The sequence below is a fragment of the Jaculus jaculus genome, chromosome 6, assembly GCF_020740685.1.
Source record: "Jaculus jaculus isolate mJacJac1 chromosome 6, mJacJac1.mat.Y.cur, whole genome shotgun sequence".
In the NCBI taxonomy this organism is placed as follows: domain Eukaryota; kingdom Metazoa; phylum Chordata; class Mammalia; order Rodentia; family Dipodidae; genus Jaculus; species Jaculus jaculus.
The window spans coordinates 93155778-93169548 of NC_059107.1; the positions used below are offsets into that span (position 1 = coordinate 93155778).

The 13771-nt window shown below is 39.8% G+C and overlaps 1 protein-coding gene across 2 annotated transcripts in view; it reads left to right on the forward strand.

The window, feature by feature from the left end:
• The window catches only part of Larp4 (La ribonucleoprotein 4), a 68787-nt gene extending 56940 nt beyond the window's left edge, over nucleotides 1–11847 (forward strand). For both annotated transcript variants that reach the window (XM_045152004.1, XM_045152005.1), the window contains exons 13-16: nucleotides 2232–2393; nucleotides 5065–5189; nucleotides 5492–5660; nucleotides 10264–11847. In XM_045152004.1, coding sequence (XP_045007939.1) covers nucleotides 2232–2393; nucleotides 5065–5189; nucleotides 5492–5660; nucleotides 10264–10587 — 780 coding nt within the window. In that variant the 3' untranslated portion in view covers nucleotides 10588–11847. The remainder of the gene's footprint in view (nucleotides 1–2231; nucleotides 2394–5064; nucleotides 5190–5491; nucleotides 5661–10263) is intronic.
• Nucleotides 11848–13771: the final 1924 nt, after the last annotated feature.

Sequence of the window (13771 nt, forward strand, 5' to 3'; positions counted from 1 at the left end):
TGGGAGGCAAAACTCCCGGTCATCCTGGGCTAAAGGAGGATTATACCTCAGAAAACGGAAAGAAAAAACAAACAACTATTACAGGTGGGTCTAAAGATACCACGCAGTCAGTAATGTGCTACATAAGCATGAGGACCTGAGCTCAAGTCCCATAACTTACATAAAACTGCAGGCAGGATGACCCGTGCCTGTAACCCCGCCTCTGAGGAAGTGGAAGTAGGTCGATCCCTGCGGCTTACTGACCAACCAGTCTAGCCTAATTGACTAATGAGAGCCCCCAACTCAACAAAAGCAAAGTGGACAGCATTCCTGAGGAATGGTGCCAGAGGACATGTGCACTCTGTGTGTGTGTGTGTGTGTGTGTGTGTGTGTTTATTGGGATGCCAGGGTGTAAGGAAAAGCAAAAGAGAGCACCGGGCTTGGTCTCTACAGAGAGACTGTTCATTGAGAAAAGCAGTGAGGGACGGCAACCTTCCCGAGGCATGCAGGCTGGAGCACTGAGCCAGGCTGGGGTGCAAGCTATAAGGAGGAACCTAAGAAAAATAGACTGGACCAGCTGTAGGTCCAAGGAAGTAGATAAGGAACTGTAGTTATTTGCGTTTTTACTCAGAGCAAGCATTTTTAGCAAAATTGTCTAGGGAGGATATCCCACCAGACGGTTTCTGTTCCTTCAAGGTTTTCTGAGCTACGGGAACTTTAGTTTATCATTCGGGAGTAGATTTTTTGGTTTTGTCTCATTTTGCTTTTTCACAGCACGCTCTCACTTTAGGCCAGTCTGACTTGGAGTCCTCTCAGGAACCTCAGACTGACCTCAACCTCCCCACACCTCCTACTACAGCCTCCTGTGTGTTGGGGCTAAAGCTGTGCTCACCCCGCCACTCTTGTAATCCCAGCACTTGGGAGGTAGAGGCAAGAGAATTTTAATGTTCCTTGGCTTCAGATTCTTCTTGTTTTATTTCTTATAGTTTGATCACAGTAAATATTTGCTGTTTCTTAAGTAGAATGAAAAAAAGAGTTCAAAATAAAAGTGATCTTGAAAGACACAAGGATGGATCATTCTCAAGCTATGATGAGATCAGAAATGATAGTCTTTTTTAATATTTTTTTTATTTATTTACTTATTTGACAGAGAGAGAAAGAGAATAGGCATGACAGGGCCTCCTGCCACTGCAAACAAAGTCCAGACATGTGTGTCCCCTTGTGCAGCTGGCTCGTGTGGGTCCTGGGGAATCAAACCTCGATCCTTTGGCTTTATAGGCAAAGGCCTTAACTGCTAAGCCATCCCTCCAGCCCATGATAGCCTCTTTAGTTTTGTTGTAGAAGACATTGATGTTTTTGGTTTTTCGAGGTAGGTTCTCACTCTGGCCCAGGCTGACCTGGGATTCACTATGGAGTCTCAGTGTGGCCTCGAATTCACAGCGACCCTCCTACCTCTGCTTCCCAAATGCTGGGATTAAAGGCGTGTGCTGGCTGTGGAATGATAGTCTCTTAATTTTAATTTTTGTTGTAGAAGACATTGATGTTTTTTTCATTTTTTTATGATTTTTCTTATTTTGGTTTTTTGAGGTAGGGTTTCACTCTAGCTCAGGCTGACCTGGAGTTCACTATGTAGTCTCAGAGTGGTCTTGAAACTCACAACAGTCCTCCTACCTCTGCCTCTCAAGTGGTGGGATTAAAGGTATGCACCACTAGATTTAGAAGAGTGACTATTTTGACTGGAGATATTGGAGGAGTAAGAATGATGGCAAGAAGAAGTTGTTTGCTTTTGTTATAGGAGACAGGGTATAGCAAAGTTAGAAAGCAGAGAGTCATGGGGGGTGGAGAGATGGCTTAGCAGGTAAGGTGCTTTCCTGTGAAGCAGAAGGACCCATGTTCGACTCTCCAGATCCCACATAAGCCAGACTCACAAAGGTGAGGCAAGTGCAAGGCCACACATGCCCACTAGGTGGTAAAAGCATCTGGAGTTCGATTGCAGTGGCTAAGGCCCTAACATGCCATTCCCACCCCCTCTTCCCGCAAAAAAAATAGAGAATAAGAATCATGGCTATTGACTAAAGAAGTGTGGGAAAGTATGTGAAAGAAACAGTAGTTAGTAAGACCAGTGCGAGCTCCCTGAGGTGAGAACACTCTGTCTTAGGTTCCAGTCTTTGTGTATCTTCTTGCAACTGTTGTGGCAAAGGGGTAGGGACAGCCACAGTTATATGACCTGTTTGCTGATTTGTGTTTCTCAGAGACCCCATCCTCCAGCAGTTGAAGCTAAGCCCCCAACACCAAAGTTTGACTTGCTAGCTTCTAATTTTCCTCCTTTACCTGGAAGTTCATCAAGGATGCCAGGTGAACTCGCTTTGGACAACAGGATGTCTGATGTCGTTAAAGGTGTCTTCAAAGAAAAGGTAAACACTGAAGCATTCAGTACTGTTCACTCACTGTACAGGGTCATTTTGAGCGTTGGTTTCTGGGTTGTTTTTACTTGGACTTTAGAAGTACTTATTTACTTACTTATTTTCAATTTTTGCAAGGTTTGGTTTTACTCTAGCCCAGTTTGACCTGGAACTCTCTGTAGTCCCAGGCTGGCTTCAAACTCATGGTGATCCTCTTGCCTCTGCCTCCCTAGTGCTGGGATTAATGCATGTGCCACCACACCTGGCTATATTTATTTATTGATATTTTTTTCAATGCAAGGTCTCACACTAGTTCAGGCTGACCTAGAACTCACTCTGTAGTCCCAGGCTGGCCTGTAACTCACGATGATCCATCTACCTTTGCTTCCAGGATGGTGGGACTAAAGTTGTGCTTCATCACCCCTGGCGGTAGTATTTATTTCTGTCATAGTTTTGTTTCTTGAATTTTTCAGCATCATACTTTGAGTGTTCTTAAAAGATTTATAAATAGGGCTGGAGAGATTGCTTAGTGGTTAAATACGCTTGCATGCAAAGCCAAAGGACCCAGGTTCAATTTTCCAGGACCCATGTAAGCCAGATGCACAAGGTGGCACATTATCAGGAGTTGTTTGCATTGATGTAGGCCCTGGCACACCTATTCTCTCTCTTTCTCAAATAAATAAATAAAAATGTAATTAAAAACAAAGATTTATAAATAAAATATATGATAAATAAAAAGGGCTTGAGAGATAGCTTAGCATTTAAGGCAATTTCCTGCAAAGCCAAAGGACCCTAGGTTCAGTTTCCCAGTACCTATATAAAGCCAAATATACAACGTAGTGCATGTGCCTTGCGTTCACTTGCGGACATGAAGTTAGCACGACAGAGAAAGCTTTGAATTTGCAGTGATACTGGGGTGGAGGGTCAGTCACACCATTAGCTGCCACGAGTTTCCAAGAGATGGTGGGAATGACTTATTGTGCCACCAGGAGAGAAAAACTGGTTCTCACAACTGCCCTACCTATCAAGGATCATCAGAGACCAAAAAAAAGAAAGAAAAAAGTATATATTGCTTCAAGGTATGGTGCAACACACCTGATACCAGCAAAACCAATAAAAAAGTAAGAATGGGCTAGAGAGATAGCTTAGCCATTAATAAGGTGCTTTCCTGCAAAGCCTAAGGACCCAGGTTCGATTACCCAGTATCCACGTAAGCCAGATGCCCAAAGTGCCACATGGTTCTGATGTTCATTTGCAGTGGGTAGAGGCCCTAGTGTGCCCATTCTGTGTCTCTCTTCTTTTTATCTTTCTCTCTGCTTACAAATAATAAATATAAAAAGAAATATAGGAGATAACAGAATGTTTATCATACAGTCCTCTTGATATGGTATTCAAAAACAGACACACTAGGTTGAGTGTGATAGTACAAACTTAGAATCTCTGCATTAGGGAGGCTGAGTGGGGAAATTAGAGATTTGGAGGCCAGCCTAAGCTATATGGTGAGATCTTACCTCAAAACAACAAGCCAGGTGTGGTAACACAGGCCTTTAATCCCAGCCCTTTGGAGGCAGAGGTAAATGGATGGTGTGAGCTCAAGGCCACCCTAGACTAACAGTGAATTCCAGGTCAGCGGCCAGAGTGAGACCCACCCTCGAAAAAAAGAACAACCACCACCAAATCCCATGAACACAAACAAGAAGCTGACACAGTAAGAAATAAGCTATTTAAGGGAGGGGCTGGCAAACTAAGTGCCAAATTAAATCCAATCTAAAACCTGATTTCTTATAATTAGAAAACAAAGAAAGGCTTATACATTATTGAAGGGCATTAAAAAAAAAGTGAAAGGATTTGGGATACTGTCTGGCCTTTTGCAAAAAATTTTGCCAACGCAGAATGGTAAACACTATAAAAGATAAGGGCTTCTTGTTCTGTTGCTAGCTATCCAGAACTCATCTTGCAAAACTAAAACTCTTTACCTTATCAACATCTTTCATGTTTACCCTTTTCCTTATCCCTAGCAAATCACCTTCCTATTTCCTGTCTTTATGAATTGACTCCTGTGGCCATCCTAAATAAATGAAGTTATGTAATATTTGACTTCCTATAACCTGGCTTACTTTGCTTAACAGAGTATCCTCAAGGTTCACTCATTTTTAATCTCTATCAGTACTTTCAAAAATAAATACATTTTCATTTATTTATTTGTAGGCAGAGAGAGAGAGACTGAGACTCAATGAATGAGAATGAATGGATGCACCAGGGCCTCTTGCCACTGCAAACCAACTCCAGATGCATGTGCCACTTTGTGCATCTAGATTTATATGCCTACTGGGGAATCAAATCTGTGCTATCAGGTTTTACAAGCATGCGCCTTTAATGACTGAGCCATCTCTCATAAGTATTTTATTCCTTTCATTGCCAAATAATATTTTACTATTTAGATATGCCAGCTTTTGTTTATCCACTTACCACATGTTGAATCTTGAGTTATTTTCACATTTTAGCTAGCCTCCTAGCCCGCATTCATTTCCCCATTACCCACATAAAGCGCAGTGTACAAAGAGTCCATGGCATGCCCATTCGTAGTCTTTGTCATTCATGAAGAAAAAAAGAAGGAAGGGAGCGAGGGAAAGAAAATGTTTTTTAAATGTTTAAATGTAATTTTGAAATATCTTTCTTTCAGGACAATGAAGACTTGGGAATTAGTTGTCCAGTGCCTGCTGAGGATGGACAGACAGACTGCCCTTCTGCCCAACAACTCAGTCTGAGTACTAGTCCTCCATGTGCAGCCGAGCTTCCTGTATTAAGGTGAATATTTCAGTACAAAAGATTTTCAACAGTAAATGTCTTTAGCTGGGAGGACTGGTACACACCTCTATCTCTGCCCAAAAGAATAGAAGTGTGAGGTCAGCCTTGGCTACATAGTGGAGACCTTTCTCAAAAACAGAGAAAGAAGGGTTTAAAAGATTGCTCCATAGTTCCTAGCAAATCCTAACGGCCTGGGTTCCATTTCCCAGTATTACGTAAAGCTAGATGGTTTTCAGTTGTAGCTTAACTTTAAGCTCCTATGTGCTATACTGAGTCTAATACCAAGTTCATTTTTTCCTTAGCACAACTCAGCAAGAAAAGGATCTAATAGAGGATGCCACTGTTCAGAAGGATATTCTCAATCAGATGTCCTTACCAGTTTCTTCTCCAAGTACTGCAAAGCCATCAAGGGAAAACACTGCTTCACCATGTAATAGTAACATAAATGTACCCATAGCTGGGGCCCTACAGGTAACTTGAAGAGGTTTAATGTGTGGGGAAAAGTATAGTAAGACAGATAATAAAACTTTTATTTTTTATAGAACATTTTATTAAAACAGTCATTTGGAAGTATTTGAAATTAGGACTACATACATCAGAAACAAGCTAGAAGAAAAGCCAGACATAGGCTGGAAAGATGGCTCATGGATAGAGATACTTGCATGCAATTCATGACAGCCTAGTAGTTTTGATTACCCAGTACTCACCTAAAAAGTCAGGTTCAGCTAGGCATGTTGGTGTATGCCTTTAGTCTCAGCACATGAGACGCAGGGAACTACATAGTTAATTCCAGGCCAGCCTGGGCTAGTACAAGACTTTACCTCAACAAACAAAGCAAGCCAGGCATGGTGGGTAACACCTTTAAAACCAGCACTTGGGAGGCAGAGGTAGGAGGATCACCATGAGTTCAAGGCCAGCCTGATACATAGTGAATTCCAGGTCAGCCTAAGCTAAAATGAGACCCTACCTTGAAAAACAAACAAACAAACAAAATTACTTTGGGCTGGAGAAATGTCTTGCCTGTAAAACCAAAGAACCCAGGTTCAATTCCCCAGGACCCACATAAGCCAGATGCACAAGGTGGCACATGTGTCTGGAATTCATTAGTGGCTAAAGTCCCTGGCTTACCCATTCTCTCTCTTTATATTTGCCTCTTTCTCTCTCTCTCTCTGTCTCTCAGATAAATAAAAGACAAGGAAAAAGCTAGATTCACAAAGTGGTGCATGTATCTGGAGTTCTTTTGCAGTGGCAAGAGGCCTTGGTGCACCTATTCTCGTTTGCATCTCTTTATGTCTGTCTGCCTACCTCTTTCTCTCTCTCTGTTTATAAAAATAATTAGGTGGATCATGAAAACAAATGATCATAAATGTTGGCGGGGATGTGGAAAAAAAGGAACCCTTCTGCACTGCTGGTGGGAATGCAATCTGGTCCAGCCATTGTGGAAAACAGTGTGGAGGTTCCTAAAACAGCTAAACATTGATCTACCATATGACCCAGCTATAGCACTCCTAGGCATATATCCAAAGGACTCATCTCATTTCCTTAGAAGTACATGCTCAACCATGTTTATTGCTGCTCAATTTATAATAGCTGGGAAATGGAACCAGCCTACATGTCCCTCAACAGATGAGTGGATAATGAAGATGTGGCACATTTATACAATGGAGTTCTACTCAGCGGTAAAGAAAAATGAAGTTAGGAAATTTGCAGAAAAATGGATGGACCTGGAAAGTATTATACTAAGTGAGGTAACCCAGGCCCAGAAAGCCAAGCGCCACATGTTCTCTCTCATATGTGGGTCCTTGTTACAGATGACTGGGCTTCTGCATGAGAATGAAAATACTTAGTAGCAGAGGCCAGTAAGTTGAAAAGGAGACATAAAGGGTGGAGAAAGGAAGGGAGGAGGATACTTAATAGGTTGATATTGTATATATGTAATTAAAATGATTGTAATGGGGAGGTAATATGATGGAGAATGGAATTTCAAATGGGAAAGTGTGGGGGTGGGGAGGGAGGGAATTACCATGGAATATATTTTATAATTATGGAAAATGTTAATAAAAATTAAAAAATAAAATAAAATAAAAAGCAAAAAAAAAGAAAATTAGGTGGGCCAGTCGTGTACCTTTGATCCCAACTCTTGGGAGGTAGAGGTAGGAGGATCGCTGTGAGTTCAAGGCCACCCTGAGACTACATAGTGAATTCCAGGTCAGTCTGGGCTAGAAAGAGACCCTACTTCTCACACACACACAAAAAAAAGGTCTCAGAAATTAAGGCACTTTACTGCAAACCCCAAGAGGTCCAATTCCCTAGCACTCAGGTAAAGCCAGGTGTTGCATGTCTGTAGTTAATTTGCAGTGGCTGGAGTTCCTGGCATGCCAGTTCATTCTCTCTCTTTTTCTCTGTCCTTATAAATAAATAAAATATTTTAGTAAAGGAAAAGGCAGCTGGACATGGTAGCACGCACTTTTTTCCCTCATGCAATAATATAAACTTTTCCAAGTTTCATTAAGCTTAGAACAAGTAAAATTTTAATTAAATCTTATGAAAACTCTTTTTTTTTTATTTTTTTTATTTTTATTTTATGAAAACTCTTCAACATGATGCTATTGTAGCCATTTTCATGGAACATAATAACCTGTTGACCTTAAGGCTCATAAGATGGCATCACTATTGCCAGCTCTGTCTAAATTTCTGCAGAAACACATTGGATAACTAGACTAGTTGGCTGCACTTTTTAATTTTTTTAATTTAAAGGTTTAGAGAGTCGCCGGGCATGGTAGCGCACGGCTTTAATCCCAGCACTCGGGAGGCAGAGGTAGGAGGATCACTGTGAGTTCAAGGCCAACTTGAGACTACATAGTGAATTCTAGGTCAGCCTGGGCTAGAGTGAGACCCTACCTCAAAAAACCAAAAAGGAAAAAAAAAGATTTAAAATGTGTATTAGATTGAGAAGGAAAGATGAAATACCGAGAGCTCGTAGTATGAGGGACGTGAGCAGGTGTAAAGCCCACGGTGCAACCCAAACTGGGGTCATTTATAGATTATGAATGGGGACTGGGCTAAGTAGCCATGATGTCAAGTTTTGGGGCTGAATTCAACCAGCCACAATTTGCCACAGTCAGATTTAAACCTTCCAGGAATGCTTCTTCCCCAGGGACTGGCTCAGGTTTATGGAAAAACAGATTTAGGGAACTATTTTAGGTAAGACATAAGGCAGTTATTTGGAATATATATATTTTTTATATTTTATATTTATATATATATGTAGCATGCACCACCATGTCCAGCTAATTTAATTTTTTTTTTATTTATTTGAGAGTGACAGAGAGCAAAAGAGGCAGATAGAGAGAGAATGGGTGTACCAGTGGCCTCCAGCCACTGCAAATGAACTCCAGTTGAATGTGCCACTTTGTGCATCTGGCTTATGTGGGTCCTGGGGAATCGAGGTTCGTACTGGGGTCCTTAGGCTTCACAGGCAAGTGCTTAACTGCTAAGCCATCTCTCCAGCCCCTATCTTCTTCTTCTTTTTTTTAAATAACTTTTTTGTTTATTTTTATTAAGAGCAACAGACAGAGAAAGAGGCAGAGAGAATGGGTGTGCCAGGGTCTCCAGTCACTGAAAATGAACTCCAGACGCATGTGCCCCCTTATGCATCCAGCTAACGTCTGTCGTGGGAAATCATGCCTTGAACTGGGTCGTTAGGCTTCACAGGCAAGCGCTTAACTGCTAAGCCATCTCTCCAGCCCCTTATCTTCTTTTTTAAAAAATTATTTATTTATTTATTGATTTTTTAATAAATTTTGTTCATTTTTTATTTATTTATTTGAGAGCGACAGACATGGAGAGAAAGGCAGATAGAGGGAGAGAGAGAATGGGTGCGCCAGGGCCTCCAGCCACTGCAAACGAACTCCAGACGCGTGCGCCCCCTTGTGCATCTGGCTAACATGGGACCTGGGGAACCGAGCCTCGAACCGGGGTCCTTAGGCATCACAGGCAAGCGCTTAACCGCTAAGCCATCTCTCCAGCCCAAAAATAAATTATTTATTTGAGAGAGAGAGATAATGGGTGTGCCAGGGCCTCCAGCCACTGCAAACGAACTGCAGGTGTATGGGCCCCCTTGTGTATCTGGCTAACATGGGTCCTGAGGATTTGAACCTGGTTCCTTTGGCTTTGCAGGCAAGCGCCTTAATTGCAAAGCCATCTCTCCAGCCCCTAGATGCTATCTTCTAAGTCAGTAAGTGGAATAAAAACAGACTAAATGAACCAGTGAATGCTTCTAGTCCATAGGTGGTGATGGGTTTGTTTTTTTTAAGTGTTTTTCCAAGGTAGGATCTCTTCTCTAGCTCAGTGTCACCTTGAACTCATGGTGATCCTCATGCCTCTGTCTCCTAAGTGCTGGGATTAAAGGTAGTTTATAGGCAGATTAAAGGCTCTTTATAGCAGAAAAAGGTAACGTAAAACCATTTTCTTTCATCATGTGGATATTCCATTATTAATTTATCTATTCATTATAAGTGCCTAGATCATTTCCATTGCTTCCATCAGTGTAAAAAAGCTGACATGAATATTGTTCTGATATCTTCCTCAAGTAAAATTGTTGTCAGGATAAATGTGAAGACTTTTTTTTTTTTTCCGAGGCAGTGTCTCACGCCAGCCTAGGCTGACCTAGAATTCACTATGCAGTCTCGGGGTGGCCTCAAACTCTTGCCATTCCTCTTACCTCTGCCTCCCAAGTGCTGAGATTAAAGGCGTGCATCAAGTATGGGTGTATCAGGGGCTCTAGCCACCAGAAATGAACTCTAGATGCATGTACTACTTTGTGCATCTGGCTTATGTGAGTTCTAGGGAATTGAACCTGAGTTGTTAGGCTCAGCAGGCAACCTTAGCCACTGAGCAATCTCTCTCCATCCCAATTGCAAAGATGGTAAGTTCATTCAAATATGCTGTAGTCAATGTGTATGAGAGTACCTATGGTTGTTTCCTAAATAGTAATTAGCACTTTGTGGTTAATTTTATCCTTTTAATCCTTTGTAGAATATGCACCATAATAATTTTTCTTATCCCTTCAAAGGAACCCCGGAAGTTAAGTTATGCTGAAGTGTGCCAGAAGCCCCCTAAAGAGCCATCTCCAGTTGTACAGCCACTACGGGAACTTCGCTCCAATGTGGTGTCTCCCATCAAAAATGAAGAGAATGGAGCTTCTGAGAAGTCTGTTGAGAAAATGGAAGCAAGGGCTAGCAAAGATTATGCCGGCTTCCGAGGCAATACTATTCCCAGGGGAGCAGCTGGAAAAATCAGGGAACAGAGACGCCAGTTTAGCCATAGGGCTATACCTCAGGGAGTGACTCGACGGAACGGCAAAGAGCAATCTGTGCCCCCCAGATCACCAAAGTAAAAAGAAAACACCCACGAAAACTATTCACAAACTTCTTTCTTCCCATTCAACTTGAGCCGTGGCCATACTGAACTGTTTTGGAGGGGAGGAGCTAGCCAGAAAGGAAATGGAAAGTATGTCCTTAAATCATTATGGATTTTGGAATTGTGAGGAGTAGGATCCCAAAATTCATTTCTAAAGTGATTTTAAAATGCTGGAGGATTCCAATCAGTATAAATATATATAAATATATACACACATATATATATATAAATATAATTTTTCTATTTTTGTTTTTGATTTTAATTTGCAGAGAATTTCTGCCTGGAATCAATTTTAAGGGTTCAGATTTAGCTTGAGAGGAAACAAAACAAAACATTATACATCCTTCAGTATAGGAGATGGGGGAGTAAGAGAAAATATTTTTTGAAGAAACATTTCTGTAAAAATTAGAAATTACTTTTTTTAATCTATTTAAAGTTTGGCTTGGAGAATGCCATCTCTGACTTAATGGCCTTTTGTTGCAAAGCAGATCGGTGGCTGGGGTGTCTGGTGTGGATATGAGTGTGTGCAAGAGTGATTTAAGCCAAATCTGTTGTCATGTTAGTAAATGATTTGAAAACTGAATGTAATACTTGAGTAGATGTTTTTTCTAGTTTGCAATTAGTTTTGTCTTTTTGATCTTACTAATATTGTATTCACCAGGCTATTACACTCTGATTGTACTTGGAGATGTGACTACCAATCAATTTGATACTCAACTGAAGAATGGAGGTTATTCAGATGATTGAAAACTTTGTCTTAGGCTTGAGCAGTGGATAGGCCAAATGGATTTCAGAAGTTTAAACTGCCTTGTGACTTGTTATTCCCCCAGAGAAACAAAAATTTTTGTTACTCATTTGTTATTCTCTGTTCCTTGACTACCCACCACCCAAAGCTATTAAAATAACAGACTGCCTGCTGAATTGTATGTTTCTCACTGCTTTGACAAGTTGGTCAAATCATATCATTTAAATTTCATAATTTAATTTTGAAGAATTGTATTTTCAGTTAACAATTAAGTGTTTTAGGTCCTAAGATGGTAGGGCAGACTGACCTGCCAGTCATTTATTTGTGTTAGTGTTAACTGTGAAACAACGTAACTGGCTTTGTAAAGTATAAGAGTACAAAAGTAAGGGAAAAAGATTTAAGGACTAATTGGGAAAACTTTTTCTGTTCTTGTTGTTTATCATCTTCCCTCTCCTCAAAAAAAAAAAAAAAAAAGTATACAATTTTAATTTACTGAAACAGCAGGTCAAGAAAATTTTAAGATGAAAATGATTGTTTAAAAATGAATGCATAATTTCTCAATGAGTAAAGTAGATATCATATTAAATAGGAAAGTTTACATGCTGATATGTAGAAAACAGCTAAAATACAAAAAACCATGTTCCATTTATCTGTTTTAAGACCTACCATTTTTATAGTTCTGCATAGGTTGGCATTTTATTTTCTTTCAAGGGATGGTTTATAATATTAAGAACCGCCCTCATGTTAGTGAGTTACATATGTACAAAGTGAACTGCAAATTGTGAGCACTGGAAAACACCATTGTGACATAGACATCTTAGTAATATATTAAAAATGAATGTAAATGGAAGTTAAAATTACTGTGAAACTTATCTTCCAGCTCTAAGTTCAGCTTTGGAGATTTGTGTTGGTGGGTAACTATTAAGAGCTTTGAAAACACTGCACATTTCTGTACAAGCCAGATTTACTATTTCTTTGTAACTTATTCAGCTTGGCAATTGCTTTTGATTGGGTGCATTGATAACATGGTATAATATATTTACTCAGTTTGAAGCTATTCATTTCTACACACTTTTAAATCATCTACTAGATAAAACATACAATAAAACTACCTTTAATTGGGGGAGCTCTAGGTCCTTTGAAAAGTATTAGTAATCATTAATTACATTGAAGATAAAAGTGTTTATTCTGGTTTTCTTAGATAATGCTGCAGTTGGTGACAATGATAAACATTTAGTGTTAACAACTTATGAATGCATTGGATTTAATAGAATAAACATTTTATAAAAATCACTTGGTAAGAATTATAAACTTTGTTTTTGCACTTATAATAATGAAACATTACCTGTTTGTTTTCTTCAAACATGTCACAGATACAGTCTCAAATTACTTGTATGATCACGTGACTTACTGTTAGTCTGTTAATTTCCCAAAATCTACAGATTGCTTTTTTATACTGCTGGACATTGAACCCAGGACCTTGCACAGGTGACACAACTGCTCTACCATAGAGTCGTATCCCCGCCCTCTAAAGATGCTTCTGACTGACACACGAGGGTTTCTTTTTAAGAAGGCAGACGTACCACTGATTTTTCTCCAAATGTTATTGAATGTATAAATTTAAAAACAAGGTTTCTAATGTAATTTTCCTCATCACATCAGAGTAGTTCCCATTTGATGGGATATATAGGGAGGAATAAGTGTGTATGTGTGTTTGTACGTGTGTATATATGTAATATGTATATTCACAGTGTGTATTTAGCATTTATTTTATTGCATCAGATTTAACATTTGTATCTAAATGATGCCTGTGAGTTGTGTGAAATTGTGGCTTTTTCCCAGCATTACTCTAACTGATAGGGTAAATGTTCTGTTTCAACTGTTTATTGGTTGATTAGATGGAGGATTTAAATAACAAAGTTTTCTCTTCGCCCTTATGACTTAACATTTCCTTGGATTGTTGAGGTAGGCCAAAAGTAGCTAAAATAATACTGGATGTATGCTACAGTGACATGCCATAGCTCCTGCTGCTGGAAGAAAACGGAAGCCACACAAGTTCATTACTTTGCACTTGGTAGAGAAGGTGCATGGAAAGGCATGGCAAAATCTCTCTCCATTTTCTGTCTTTAATCTGAGTAATCCCAGTTTTGCCCAATATAGACAGTGGCATTTAAAGTAGTGATCCATCCAAATTTTTTTTCAACTGAACTTTGGAGAAAGATCAGACCTTTCAATAATGGGTTTACTGATATCTTACCTGCTTATTTTGCGGATAATCAACATGCAGATTTTTTTATTTTCATTTTTTTGGTTCCTAAAGTTATGGTAGCTTCAGTGTTTCACATTCCATTTTTTTCTTCTTTTAAATAACCAAAAGACTTAACAATGGAATGTTAGTATCTTCACCTAGTATAAA